At 40.6% G+C, this 15,362-nt stretch overlaps 1 protein-coding gene across 1 annotated transcript; it reads right to left on the bottom strand.

The window, feature by feature from the left end:
- Positions 1–3,173: 3,173 nt before the first annotated feature.
- Positions 3,174–13,267, bottom strand: PLK2 (polo like kinase 2). Its single transcript, XM_070938866.1, has 14 exons — positions 12,882–13,267; positions 11,492–11,599; positions 11,215–11,331; positions 10,870–10,999; positions 10,481–10,568; positions 9,503–9,598; positions 9,066–9,261; positions 8,794–8,941; positions 8,058–8,155; positions 6,847–6,967; positions 5,547–5,787; positions 5,318–5,447; positions 5,116–5,226; positions 3,174–3,951 (listed from the first exon to the last, which is right to left on the bottom strand). The coding sequence occupies exons 1-14, from the start codon at positions 13,170–13,172 to the stop codon at positions 3,760–3,762; spliced, it is 2,067 nt and encodes a 688-aa protein (XP_070794967.1). The 5' UTR covers positions 13,173–13,267; the 3' UTR covers positions 3,174–3,759.
- Between the last annotated feature and the right edge of the window lie 2,095 nt (positions 13,268–15,362).

The following is a 15,362-nucleotide window of genomic DNA, read 5'->3' as shown; positions in this document are numbered from 1 at the left end:
GGAGAGGGAGAGGGAGAGAGAGGAAATAAGATGAGCTTATTTTATCAGCAAAGGGCAATTACATCTTCTACAATTTTAAAAGAAATGAGGCAAACTATCTTTGTAGGATCTCCTTTGAAGTAGTGGTGGGGTCAATTCATTTTTGAATGTAAAGATTATAACTGCAAAAGCATTGTGGGGATTAGGAGCATGTGATGATTGGTAAAAAAATCTTGCATGTGGAAAGGGCTTATCTATGTTTGTATTACACTATTCACATGAGCTTTTAAATTAGTTCCCCCCCCCCCCAAGGTCTCTGTATCATGTTACTTGTCTCAAGAAAAGACTACTACTACTACAGGCAAACCCAGTCACTATAACACATGGACACAAATTACAAAAATTGGTAGCTTTTCTAGGCTACCTTCTGGAAGTGTGCAAGAGAGGTAATACTGTAACCTTACACCAGCACCACAATGACCTAATGAAGGAATACTCCAAATTTTAAGCATCTTAAGTATGGGATAAATAAATCCATGCCAACTCCCTCCAATTTGCCATATAAAGAATGAAGTATAGTTGTAGATCTATGAGCAAGTCATCATGTTCTACCTACTGCAGTGGTATTTAATTTCCTACACTTCTCTATTTTGTCATTACAGGTCTGATGTCTCCAGGTAACAAAGGGCAGTGGGGCGAGGGATAAATTAAATTTATTTCTTAATGACAATTTAATCTATTCTTTGCAGTTTCAAGCCAATACGTGTGCTAACACTTAGTGATATGTGCACTGCAGAATTAAGGTAACTTACACCTTTCTGTTTCTTATTAAAAACTTAGGCTAGGGTGAAACAGATAACATGAAAAATGCATGTTTTCATGAAAAGTGTACTAGATGTCCAGGTTCTGAATAAGAAAAAAAAAAAAGTTCACCAGTCAAAATTGTGAACAAACATGCCTGAACTAACCCTACCTACAAATTTCTACTTTCTAGTTACAAAAAGTGTGAAGGAGAAATAAAAAAAGCAAAAAAAATGCATGTATTTATGAAAATCTATGAAAATATTTATGAAAAAAATGTATTTATATTGTAGGGAACTGATTTGAGAAACCATTGGTCAAAATTGGAAGTAAATATACCTGCGTTTAAAGAAATGTGCATCCAAGGTAGGGATTTTAATGAGTTTTCTTTTTAAAAAAGCCTCATTCTATGATATAAATTGAGATTTACAATAATTACTGTAAATATTGACAGAATACCCAAAAGATGATTCATCCATCTGCAGCTCAATGAGAACTGCAGTAACATCAGTGGCAAGATTTTACTTTCTAAAATACAGAGGATTCACTTATAACAGAATATTAAAGAGTAGACCAAGCTGAAGGAGTATTGTCATCTTTTGGTTGTCTTTATATGACAAAGAGGAAAATGGTGTCAATTTTTGAGAGTTATTACAAAGTTTTTTGTTTTGTTTGGATGCCTTCAAAGTAAGATAAGATTTTATGTCAAGAATATGACGGGATATGACCATTCCTACTTTCCCCAAACATTTAATCTCTCACTATTAAATCAAAGTTATTGTGGTGTCCTCTAACACTGTTGAGGGCACAGTGGAAGTAATATAGCTGCACAAACAACAGCATCACGGACACTAAGCTTTCCTGATTCCAAAAACAACAGGCAAACAATAATTCTTGTGATTAAAATAAGCCTGCTTTCCTAAATATAACACCTGAAATCTCCACTGTTCAAATAGACAAAACTTGGAAATCTCTTCCTTTTATACTAAGTTCCGTGAACAAGTGCACACCAGTTTTATGTTTAGAAGGCAAAGAAGTCTACGTAGTTAATACGGGTTGCACCGCTTATCAGGCTGTTCAAATGTTTACTGTAGTTGCAATAAGAAACATTGTTAAAGGGACGCATGCAAGCCAGTAGTTTTCTCTACAAAAGCTTTATCTAAGAGAACTGCAATTCACATCATGGAAGCTGTGGTTAACCTCCATCAAATCTATTGTTGGTTCATACCTTTCTCTAGCTAGGTTTTGTTTATGTTGGCAATAGCCAAACTGATTGTTAATACAGTGCAGAATGGTATGTGCCTTTAATATTGCTTTGAATTCTCTATTGTGCCTATTATCCCTCAGGCAAAAATAACTGTTGAATCATTTTATTTGCCTCAGTTAAGTAGGAAATCCCCAACATTTTTTTTTCCTTTTGTAAAACTAATTCTACATTCCTTCACAATGCATCAGGACTGTGATAGAGGTAATTAAATGAAAAGAAAAATTCAAGAAATGAATGAAGATCTCTTTTTTCATGCACTGTATAAAGCTGTCAGTGGAAAAGTGGAACATTACCTGTTAGCACTATGTTTACTCAATTCTTAAATCTTTATGGATTCATAATAACAGGACCAATACTAGCACTCTTCTGTAATAATCTACAGTTACAATTATTAAAATTGTTAAAAAAAATCATAAGCCTATCAAAAGGGTATCCACATCCCACCCAAACTGTTCCTGATATTAAGCACATAGTATTCTTTTGGGCATGTTTTCTTTCCTAATAATTAAACATTATGGTGGATGAGTCATATTAAAATATTGCATTCAGTTACATCAATCCTTAGAAAAAGTTGAACCTTTTAAAAAGTCAATTTTTGCTTAACGCATTGTAAACCGCCCTGAGTCTCCGGAGAAGGGCGGCATATAAAAATAAATAAAAATAAAAATAAATAAATAAATAAATAAAATTTTCTCTGTAATTTGAGCCAACTTCTCCATTGAAAACTGCAGCATGAAATTCCATAAAGGGGTGCCTAGTTTGTGCTCATCTGTATGAAAAAGTGCAATGCAAATTTTTCTCCAACTCTCCTGATGGGAAAGGGCATTAAGAACCCTCAGCTTTCATAAACTTAATATAAATTGTGTTAAAAGTATTATTTAATCCCCACTGTCCTGCAGCCACACCACTATCAATATAAGTGATATAAAGCAGGTCTATTAAGCAAGCAAAACTGTAGGCTCCTTTGGACAGGAAAGCTTGGTTTTTACACATTCATAAGTCAGACTGATTGCTAACTGTGAAAGGGAAGAAACAGCAATCAGACATTTTCCTGTGAGCATTATGGCCTTCTGCTTTTTCTTGGAATGCAGTACATGCCGGAGAAAAATCATATGGAAACCATCAGTTCAGGTTTTTCCCACTCTTTATTGCCAACAAATGTATATTTAAAAATCACAATTACAAAAAAATGTATGTAATAAATACTTTGCTTTGGGCTGTAATAAATAAAAAAAAGATTATTAACAAGGAATGCACTTTGCCAGCCACAAGTGTGATCAGTTCTTGGAAGAATTAAGAAAAGAAAAGAAAAAAATATGGCCATAGTTCACAGTTTAAGAAGCCATGAGGTGCCTCTTACAGATATTCCACAACATCGAGATCTCCCTCCCTCCCAATTCCTCAAGTGTTATTCACAGTTTCAAGTCCTCCAATAGTTTGCTGCAGAAATGTCTTCCAACTCAACTCTTTCAAAAGGAGTGAACCAAGGAAAGCTACATTCCAAAGGATTCCTGGCCACCACATCATTAATCCAACAAAGACTACAAGCTTCATGTCTGGTCCCAGCCCAGTACATAAGATGAGACATTTCATCGTACCAGTCCCTACTCCTCACACATCCATCAACATGCTAGTTTGTTTTTTTTTTAATCCAACTGCCTTCACTGTAGACTTCAGTGAGATAAGTCCTTTTTGGTTTTAGAAGAGTTCTTTTAATTACATCTTTGCAACAGCATGTTCAGTGCATATTCCATTCGATGCTTGAGTTCCAGAGAACATCCGGACATCAGAAGAGTCGTCAAACGAAATGTTGTAGATAACCTATCTTCATTAATATAGGTAAGAAGATATTCCTCATTTTGGTTGCAAATAATTATTTTTGTGTGATCATGGTAGAAGTTGACCTGAAAAGAATCAAGAATTGCAACTTAATGTGCTTGTTTCAACCACCCCAAAGACACTTAATAAGATAGTTGATATTTGGACCGATTCAGCAACATATTAGCTAAATGCCTGCCATGTTGGGTCCCATTCAGGTTAGATTGATTGAAATGGATCTCTTGGAAAATGCCCAGTAAAGTTCCTGAAAGTCTCTGCATGCTGATTATTATTCTTAAAACCACATTGAATTTTACTGACTTAAAGAATTAAAATAAAATTTCTGGTCATGCATTGCAGACTCTACCTGCTTAAGCAACAATAGAGATTTCTCTAACTATAGCAGCAAAATTCAAGCCAATGCCGCTTTTACTTTGAAGTTAACTGTTATTGTATATAGTAAGATTTAGATCTGTAAATTCAGTATAAAGTCAACTGTGCATATCTAAAGCATTCTGGAACACTTCCTAAGGCTTGAGAAATATTGATTTAAATTGAAAACTTTGCAAAGGTAATAGGTGCTTTAGGAGCAAAGCAGTGCTCACCTAGCACCTGTTCAGAACTCCTTAAAGCAGCTGTATCTTTTCCTAGGATTAATGAAGGCCCTGACCAAATATCAGTTCATGGAAATGTTGTCAATACTCAAAAGAGCACCTACTAGACCATACATGGCACTATTATTATCCATAGTGCTCCATTTCAGTAAATCAACACTTTTGATATTATTCTGCATTATATCTTTTCTGCATACCTTTTATGACAAGAGATCTTGATTTCAGTTTCTCTTTAATAGTTACGACTGACACCCTTAATTTGGAAATACCCACTTTTGGTTAGTAAGCCCCAAACAGTAGCTCATCTTTTATGCAGGACAGCTGATTAGGCTATTTTTGTTACTTGCTGCAAAACAAAATTAAAGCAACTTCCTTAGGTTGCTTGATGAGCGTGCAAAATCCTATCCTCATGGGTCTTCTGCCATTGATATACTAAGGCAGTGTTTCTCAACCTTGGTAGCTTGAAGATGGGTGGACTTCAACTTCCAGAATCCCCCAGCCAGCAGCGCTGGCTGGGAGATTCTGGAAGTTGAAGTCCACTCATCTTCAAGCTTCCAAGGTTGAGAAACACTGTACTAAGGGAACATCCTACAGAATCTTGAGTAAGCTCAGAGAAAACTTTGTTACTCCACCTACCTGAAATGTGCCATCATTGAAAAGCATCATCAACGCCTTATCAGATTTCAGCCACTGCAGGAGATAAAGTCTTGGTCTGCGGACATCAGTGACACTGGGAAGATCTCCACCCTAAGAACAGCACATAGCAAAGTTAGAACAGAGCTCATTATAATAAAGCTACCATCTAAGACACATTTCCCACTCTTCTGCTCTAACTTACATCCATGAGGTTTTCCTCCATGTAGTGAGAAAAGTATTTTAAGACAGTGACTTGACTGATGAATTGTTCTGGGGCATCAGTAGCAGAGAAAACTGAACACTGGCCAAGTTCTGCATAGTAATGGACTGTTCTGGAGGACCAAAAAGCAAAGACAAAGGCGTTAAGCTCAAGCAGATAATAGAATGGAAACTCATGCAACAGATGGATGTATAATCAAACAGCTACTCACTTTTTGTCCGGAAGAAGGCTCATGTGTGCACCATTGTTGAAGAGAACACCCACAGTGTGGTCAGACAGCTGATAACCAAAGCCGTATTTGTTGGAGTAGTCAACCCACTTTGTGACCCACTGGAAAGAGACAGCCAGCTGTTCTTTGGGAATATGATCAGATTCTGGCATATTCTGTAAACATCCACGCAACACCCTTGCGACAGTATCAGCCACACTTCCCATTGTACTATCTTCAAGACCTAGCAGGAGACAAAAGAACTCATGAATAATGCTTCAAATAGGAGAAATTGACAAAAAATGGCCATCGCAATACACAATTACTTGCTCTACCAAATTGCTTAGAGAAATATAACATACCATATTTTTCAGACTATAAGACACACCTGACTATAAGACGCACCTAAATATAGATGAGGAAAAGTTTTTTTGACCTTTTTTGGGGCCTTTTCCAGTCTTTTTTCGGCCTGTTTCCGGGGCTTTTTTCAGCCCATTTTTGCAGCTTTTTGTGACCCATTTTGGGAGCTTTTTTGGGGCCCATTTTTGAGGCTTTCAAGGCTTTTTTGGCCTGTTTTTGAGGCTTTTTTCAGCCTGTTTTTTCAAAAAAAAAAAAACGGGCCAAAAAGCCCCAAAAATGGGCCCAAAAAGCCTCAAAAATGGGCCCAAAAAGCCTCAAACACAGGCCCCCAAAGCCCCAAAAATGGGCCAAAAAATCCTCAACAACAGGCCAAAAAATCCCCCAAAACAGGCCCAAAAAATCCTCAAATATGGGCCCCAAAAGCTTCAAAAACAGGCTGAAAAACCTCAAAAATGGGCCAAAAAAGGCCTTAAAAAGTCCCAAAAACAGGGCATGTGGAGGCCAAAAAAAATGCCGGGTGGGTAGGTGGGGCTTCAGCAGTATTCAGTCTATTAGACGCACAGACATTTTCGCCCCCTTTTGGGAGACAAAAAAGTGTGTCTTATAGTCTGAAAAATACGGTAAATTGCTTTAATTCAAAGCTAGAACCACACTTCCTACCTAGAAAGGGAAAGGAACAATTAAGAGATCCCTCAGAATCTCAACACTCTCCCAAACCCTGACCTCTTTGTGATCTTTAGAGAAAGATATATCTAATTAGCCACTGAGTTTTCTATCAGATTTATGATTTTTATTTAGCTATAGTCCCATGGGTGTAAGAGAGACTAAAGAAGACTTTCCAAAGACTGTATTTTACACTATTCTTTTAGCATTCATTTAGTGTCCTGATTGAACTCCCAACCCCACCTGTTTGACACTAGAAAGCCCTTATGCCACAACTTACATTCACTGCTGCTACTGCAGCTTCCCAGAGTTCCTCGAACAATCATCCGGATTGCATCTATTTGCTTGGTTTCTGCTAGCGCACTAGGTTTTGCTACAGTGGTGCTGGAAGGCTGGATTTCCTGGGAGGGAAAAACAGTATTTTTTAGGTGAATCCAACACCTGTTGCTACTCCATTTCTGAAAGTGCATAGCAAAAATGCCCATGACAGGAGGTCTATGGAGATTCTCAGTCATCCAAGACATGGTTTTCCCCAAAGGTGCTTTTTTTTTTTTTCAAGAGGCAACTAGACTGTCGGGTTTTTCTTTGAAGACATTTCGCTTCTTATCCAAGAAGCTTCTTCAACTCTGACTTGGATGGTGGGGAATGGAAGTCAGAGCTGAAGAAGCTTCTTGGATAAGAAGCTAAATATCTTCAAAGAAAAATCAGAAAGTCCAGTTGCCTCTTGAAAAAAAAAAAAAGCTAGCACCTTTGGGACAACCATGAAAGTAACCTTACAAAGAGGTTAAAATGCAAGCAATGTTTTTCTATCAGTGAAGCCATAGTTCATTGAGTATCAGAGATGAAAGACAAAGTGTCATTTTCATGAAAAGGACAGAGAGAATTTTGTTTGATCCACGTTTATGTGTCTGATCCCAGATGAATATAGAAGTAAACAGTCCTTCAAATTACTTAACTCCTAAATTTTGCAATGCATTCAAAAACTCCAAACAACAGAAAGTCATATATTTGCACTGCATTTTAAAAAGTTTGCAAGCTGCTAAAAAATATCTGAAAGGAATCACAAAAACCTATCTTTGGGCATTTAAGCCTGGAACATTGCTTCCATTTCATATTTTAGTCAATAATCACTGAACTGTCTTTACTCCACCCAACTCACACCAGCTTTAGCTCCTACAATACATGTTTTAGTTTGAGAACGCGAACAAATTATGAGTGGAGTGAAGCTTTCAATCACAGATGGAGTTCAGCAAACTTAAAGGATTGCAAAGAGCAAAGAAACACAGATGGTGGTTCATTTGTACTATTGAGATATGGAACAAACAGAAGCGTGGAGTTCTTGCACTGAATTGTTAAAGGTTACATCTTGCTCACAATATTGTGCTCAAGCTGCTGATGCTCAAATTGTTTGCAAGTCCCTTCTAATTAGGTTTAGAAACGCTCAAACTTTCAGAAGGATGGAGTCATACTACATGGGTAATTTCTGCTTACCTCTTCGGGTCTGTGTTTCAGGGCCTGCTGAGTTATTGAGGTCTTCTTTAAGTCATGCCTAAGTTTATATATTTCTTCATCTTCCTTGACCAATCGATCTGGGTAATTTAAAAAAAAAATACAGATCCATTAAATTTGATACTTAAATCTAAAAAAACACTACTGGGTATCTGCTAGGCAAGCTTATTAGCTGTAGAAACTTGTCATGATTCGCCTTGCAGTCTAATCATTACCAAAAGCTGCATAGCACAAACTACACTTTCCAGCCAATAATTAACTGATAGTGACTGGCACTACTGCTTATTGTGAGCCTCAGTGGCGCAGTGGTTAGAGTGCAGTACTGCAGGCTACTTCTGCTAACTGCAAATTGCAGTTCAAATCTCACCAGGATCAAGGTTGACTCAGCCTTCCATTCTTCCAAGGTGAGTAAAATGAAGACCCAGAATTGTTGGGGGCAATATGCTGACTATGTAAACCACTTAGCAAGGACTGTAAAGCACTGTAAAACGGTATATAAGTCTAAGTGCTATTGCTATTAGCAGGAGAACCTGAAATCTTAGTTGTTCCTATATCCCAGCATGCCGATTATTTAAGAATATGGCTAGTTGATTACTAAGTATCTATCACTTATGGACAGAGGGAAGCTGAGCATGCAAAAATTGTACTGCAAATATGTAACCAGATTTTTAAAAAAGCACTTTCAGCAAAGAGCCCCCAGATATAAATGGATACATACTGTGTGTGTCAAAGTATCTTGCTTTTTCCTTCTTGCCCCCAAAGAGAGCTGCAGCAGCCTTTTTGAAGAAATTCTTAGCCGGACTTGACAAATTGAAGTCAGGAATTGTGTGACAACAGCTAGCTGGAAGCCTGTCTGGAGTGAAACCCTGTAGAAAGAGAACATACATACATATATACATACGTCAATTGTCAGCAGCCAGTGTCATTATTGAAAGAAGAAACTCCAAAAGCAAAAATATTACTACTCACAGCAAAACTACTACTACTCACCAAGAAGAAGTCATGCCGAACAATGTCATCTAAGCTGGGGCGGTCTTCTGGATTTTTGGACAGCATGCTTGCAATCAAATGTTTTGCAGGAGGCAACAAAGATGACGGTAAAGAATATTTTGCTTCTCTTATGCATCGATAAGTCTCCTTTAAGTTGGTTGTTTCAAATGGAGGCCTTCCCAATAACATTGTATACCTGTCAGAAGACAAACACAGGACTTTTGTTATCTACCAAATTTTTAAAAACGAGGCAATCTCTTTATGAAAATACAGAGATCCCAGAGGTCAAAATGATAGAAAACACATCACACATTACTTTGTACCAATATAGCACAACATGTGCCCACGTGATGTCATTTTAATAAAATGCAACCAGTTCCCCATTATTTCAAGCACTGGCTTGAAAATCCAGCTTAATATCCTCAAGAAATACTCACATGACACAGCCCAAGGCCCATATGTCAGATTCACAGCCATGCCCTTGTTTGTTAAGAACTTCTGGGGAAAGGTAATTTGGTGTGCCACAGATCGTTCTGAAATAGAGTAAAATCAAAATTTAGAATCTATCGGTTCAGAAGAATAAAACTATTGTCTAAGTTCAAGTCCTTCCTATCACCCAAAGTTCTGGCCCATCTGAAACAAGCTAAGCAGTGTTAGACCAGGTTAGCACTTGGATGAGATCACCAGGAAACTTAAGTGTATAGGCTAGACTAGGAAGTTGAACAGCACATCTGAAGGCAATGCAAGCCATCTTTATTTATTGCGAAAGAAACTATGTGAAGCATCTACATGGTCACTAAGACTTGAACTTAAAAGAAATTTTTACTTTTATTAGTTTGGCTGTTACTTCCATACTGGGAATGTTCACTGTTAACTCCTTTCTACTTCTTTATGCAAGCTGTCCCATGCTATCCTTGACTATATACTCCATAAAATAAGTTATATATAGATTCAGTATTGTTTTAGTTTTGTTATTATTGCAGAAGACTCAGTAACTACCATCTTTAAGACAATTCACTTAGTTAACTTTCTTTACATCCATCTCTGTCCTGTAATATTCTGATAATTGTTCAGAGATAGAAGACAGCATGAGTTGACCCCCAAGGGATGAGAAACTGGTGACCTCCACATTGTTAGTAATTATCACTGCTAGCAGCCTCAGATAATGTGGCTCATGTTGTGAGATGCTGAGAAATGCATTAGTACCAAAAAGGCCCATTCACTCCAAAGAAAATTTATACAAGTGGAATGCATGAGTATCTGATGACTGCCGAGTCATCAGATACCATGTCTTAAAGGCCAATCTTTGCATACTGTGGAAGCCTTCATCTCTCCTAATGTAAAATCTAAGACTTCAAAGCTAGGCAAGAGAAAACATTGAACTGAAATAATTGTCCTCTTTCTTAAAGGCTTACCTTCTCCTATGTTCCAACGGTTCAAGCCTGGCAGCCAGACCAAAGTCACCCACTTTCAATTCCATGGCATCATTAATGAAGAAATTACCTACAGATCAAGAGTGGGAAAAAAAAGATAGCTGATTAACATATTAGACAAGTCCTGGCTTGTGTCTAGAGGAGGTCAGCAAATAGCTAGCCAACTTTTATTTTATGAATGACTACTTAATGCTATTACTCAAGCATTCCAAGGCTCTCTTACCAGATGAGCCGATTGTATCTATTAATCTCTGGGAGTGCAATATAAACACAGAAGTAAAACAATGCATAAGGAGTGGGGGGGGGCAGAAACCACCCTGTTTCTTCCAATATCCGATACAAGCCAGGCATGAGAGAGAACATCAGCTTACCTAGCTTCAAGTCTCGATGCAAAATCTCTTGTTCATGAAGGTATTTTAGTCCTGATACAATCTGCCTTAGATAGTATCGCACTTCTGGTGCCGTCAATACCTTTCTTGCTTTCAAGATGTGAGCCATAGACTAACAGGGGGAAGGAGGGAAAAATATGAGAGACAGAGAAAGTTACAATCCTGAAATCACACATTAAGCCTGAACAGATGTAAACAAAAATACTAGCATTAGGGCAAGGAATAAAGGCTGCCTCTGGAAGATACCTTTTTACATTTTAAATATTTTTTACATTAGCTGCTGCTTCCATGTAAGTGAATACTGGATTTGGCCCACTGGATGCTCACCCTTCGGCTGCAGTATTCTAGGAGAATATAAATGTTCTCCTTGTCTTCAAAGTAGTGGAAGAACTGGACAATATGTCTATGGTTGAGCATTCTGTGCAATTCGATCTCTTTATCAATCTGAAAAAGGAGGGGAGGCAAACAAAAGGATTATTAGCATTGCTTCCTGCCATCCATGGGAAGAAAGGATTTACACGTGAGCAAGCCACTGCAGGAAAAGGGAAGGGCCACCCAAGCATTTGAAGAGATTCCTGAAAGGAGAGTCACAGTCAACACACACCTTTTCTCTTTGATGAGGTTTGGCTACTCGGCTGTGAGGAATGATCTTTGCAGCATAGACTTTGTTTGTGGTCAGATCCGTCATCTCATAACATTTTGCAAAGCCACCCTACAGACAAAGCAGAGGAGAAAGCACATTAGGGTGAGAAAGCAAGATATTCCCCCTTCCCTCCTTTGAGGAATCTAAATCAACGAAATCTTAAAAAAAAAAAAAAAAAAGCAAGAGATGTCATTATGAACAACAGATCGCCCACAATAAACCCAAGGTATTGATGAGGATTGGGGTTTCCAACCCCCCCCCCAAATCTGACCTAAATTTTCACCACAGGCAACCTAAGAATACCTTTCTCCTAGTACTTAAAAACGAAGCCAATTTACTCAGCTCCAAACAAATCATCACACAAAGGCAAATTAACAAAATTTCTTTACAGCAAGGCAACAGATCTCCTTCCTGTGCATTCCCAACCTCACTGTGCAGGAATCTGCGATTTTTCTACACACACACACAGACACAAAACCAGATCACAGGTTCTCTATTGCATTTTATATCCTGACAAAAAGAAGAGGGGGGGGGAGAGAAAAGAAAAATCCAGATGTTTGGATTCCTGCTTTGTGAAATGCATATTGCATCGGCTTCTCTCCATAATGGCATGTACACGTCCTACTACTATCCTTCACCCTACATGGAAGCCACACTCTGTGTAGGAGTTTTTCACATCCTTTTGTGAAACCACCTCTCCAGACTGGCGGCTTATGTGTGTCACAAGATCCCTAATAGCAACAGCCTGGGTTTTTTGTTTTTTGTTTTTTTGGGGGGTGGGTGGGCCAAGTGCTTCAAGTGAGCCAGGCGACACAAGAAAGAACGGGGGCGGGGGAGAAGAGAAGGCAAATTCAGGAGGTGGGAATCACAAAGACCGAATACGCCTTTAATATCTATTTATCCTCCCATTTGTTTACCCTTCTTCCCCCCCCCTCCTAAGGCCACACAAGAGAAATAAAGGCGAGAAAGAAAAGTGGGGTAAGGGGGGGGGGGAGAAAAAGCCTTGCACAAAGAAGGAAGAAACGGGAACGTCGTTCGATCGAGCCCCTCAAGGCGAGGAGAAGGAGTCACTGAGAACTATGCAAGACCGTAACAAGGGGGAAAAAAAATAAAAAAGAATTCAAATGCCAAATATGAACGGCGATGAGGCAACAGCTCACATTTGGGGACGGACATGGAGGGATTTTTTTGGGGGGAGGGGGGTGCAGGAGGACGCCTGAGCTTCGGGACGGAGCCCTCCTTTTGCAACCGCCTCCGTGTTTCACGACTAGTCCAAAACTCAGCCAAGCTCTCCTTAAAGGCTCTCCTAAAGCTGCCTTCTCTTTTTAACTGCCGCCGGGCGTTTATTTACCTTTCCCAACACTTTCCCGCGGCAATATCTCCTTCCCGTGGTCGGGTCTGTAATAATCCGAGAAATCTCGGGAGCCGAATGCGAATGGTGGTGGTGGTGGTGTTGATGGTGGTTATCGGACGACTCCGCCGCCTTCTTTCTCCGCGAGTCTCCGCCGCAGGCTTTCCCCAGCGCCTGCTGCTCCCCCATTTTACTGCTGCCGCTTCCACCACCACCACCACCGCCGCCTCCGCCGCCTCCGCTAGCGGCTGTACTGCCCGGCTGATAAGCGATAGTCCTCAGTAAATCCATTGCTCCTTCGGCTGGCCCTTCACCCAGCACCCCACAAGCCCGCTCGCTCGTTCCTTCTTCTCCTCCTCCTCCTTCTTTCCTCCCGGCTCCGCTCTCCCGATAGCTGTGCGAAGCGTTCGGCGGTTCGGCATCCTTTTTATAAAGGCAACGGCAGGTCCCGCCCAGGCGCTGACGTCACAAACCCTACTTGTCACTCCGTCCCCTCCCACCCAGGTGAAGTTCTGCGCGGGTTGGCCTGGACGCGTTGGAGCTCCGCGTTACGCCCCGCGGCTTTGCAGAAGGACCCCCTGCAAAGGTGGGCTGGCGTTCGCCGCTCCAAGGTCGAGCGAGCTCTCGGGCGGAGGAAGAAGAGCTTGCCTGGGTTTTGACGACAAACCCCTTTTGTTCCAGCTCGATCCTGTCGGCTGCTTGAACCCCTGCGGGATTTGTTTCCAGTCCAAGAAGACGGCTTTCAACTTTATTATTTTACTAGCTGGATCCGTGTGCTTCGCTATGAAACTATGTGATCGGACTCGATCAATCGACACTTACAGCTTGAATCCTCCCCTATCCTCTCCCCTTCTGTCCCTCAGCCTTGCCCCACAGAAAGTCTCCTATCCTCTCCCCTTTTCTCCCTCAGCCTTGCCCCACAGAAAGTCTCCTATCCTCTCCCCTTCTCTCCCTCAGCCTTGCCCCACAGAAAGTCTCCTATCCTCTCCCCTTCTCTCCCTCAGCCTTGCCCCACAGAAAGTCTCCTATCCTCTCCCCTTCTCTCCCTCAGCCTTGCCCCACAGAAAGTCTCCTATCCTCTCCCCTTCTCTCCCTCAGCCTTGCCCCACAGAAAGTCTCCTATCCTCTCCCCTTCTCTCCCTCAGCCTTGCCCCACAGAAAGTCTCCTATCCTCTCCCCTTCTCTCCCTCAGCCTTGCCCCACAGAAAGTCTCCTATCCTCTCCCCTTCTCTCCCTCAGCCTTGCCCCACAGAAAGTCTCCTATCCTCTCCCCTTCTCTCCCTCAGCCTTGCCCCACAGAAAGTCTCCTATCCTCTCCCCTTCTCTCCCTCAGCCTTGCCCCACAGAAAGTCTCCTATCCTCTCCCCTTCTCTCCCTCAGCCTTGCCCCACAGAAAGTCTCCTATCCTCTCCCCTTCTCTCCCTCAGCCTTGCCCCACAGAAAGTCTCCTATCCTCTCCCCTTCTCTCCCTCAGCCTTGCCCCGCAGAAAGTCTCCTATCCTCTCCCCTTCTCTCCCTCAGCCTTGCCCCGCAGAAAGTCTCCTATCCTCTCCCCTTCTCTCCCTCAGACTTTCTAGCTCCTTCTCTCCATGAGGCTTGCCCCACAGAAACATCTCCTATGCTATCCCCTTCTCTCCAGAGTTATTTTCAAGTTGGGAGGGGGAGTGGAACATCTAACTAATTAGCATCAGAGCATGTTAATAATAATATAGGAAATACTAATGCTCTGATGGTCATTTCGAAAAATCCTTTCTTAGTGAGCACCTAGAAGCCAAGAGGAACATATGTGGCAAATTTCAAGTTTGTAGGCTTTATGGTTCTGGAGATTTTGTGATTAATGCATGAATGGTTTTCACTTTCATATATATAGTTATTTATTTATTAGTTTGTCAAGCATGTACAAGATAGCAGGTATGAATATGAACATGGACATGAAGGAAGGAAATGAATGCAAATAAAACTTCCCCCTATATTCCCAATGTTCGAAACAGACCGGCCTGGCCAATAAGATGGATATTCATATACAATTATGATTGTGATCATAATAAACAATAAACAATCCATCTAAGCCTTTTAAAAGTGAGAAATCTTCAAACCACAGTAATTTAAAAGAAGCAATCTTACCAGAGGGCAAACAAGGGGCACATCCCTTCTGCCTCCCTACTTCTGCCTTCTTTCTGTAGGTGCCAATATCTGCAGGTTGGGCATTGTTCTTTTGCACCCCATCTTTACAATCCTGTGCCTGAGAGAGAGAGTAAATCACAAATTAGCCACTACTTTTCAGTGGCAGAGAGAGGAGGAGGAGGAGGAAGAAGAAACTCAGTTTGTGCAAGAAGATCACACAGGTTATAAGCAACAACATGACATGATTCATTGGAACATCAGTAAAATTATCATGTGCCAATAGCAAAAAAATTGGTGGGAACATAAAGTTGAAAAAATAGTTGAAAAACAGGAGGTCAAAATATTGTGGGATTTCTA

The sequence above is a fragment of the Pituophis catenifer genome, unplaced genomic scaffold (genome assembly GCF_029215685.1).
Source record: "Pituophis catenifer annectens isolate HBS135680 unplaced genomic scaffold, rPitCat1.0.hap2 SCAF_2, whole genome shotgun sequence".
Lineage (NCBI taxonomy): Eukaryota > Metazoa > Chordata > Lepidosauria > Squamata > Colubridae > Pituophis > Pituophis catenifer.
This window is presented reverse-complemented; position numbering and strand designations above follow the sequence as displayed.

Bases quoted from the DNA above. Each gene is read 5' to 3' on its own strand.
- PLK2 (XM_070938866.1), bottom strand. From the start codon at position 13,172: ATGGATTTACTGAGGACTATCGCTTATCAGCCGGGCAGTACAGCCGCT. The intron at 11,332-11,491 runs GTGTGTGTTGAC...CTCCTTTTTCAG, and splicing joins AACCTCATCAAAGAGAAAAG to ATTGATAAAGAGATCGAATT. The intron at 9,262-9,502 runs GTGAGTATTTCT...GTCTTCTGACAG, and splicing joins TGGGCCTTGGGCTGTGTCAT to GTATACAATGTTATTGGGAA.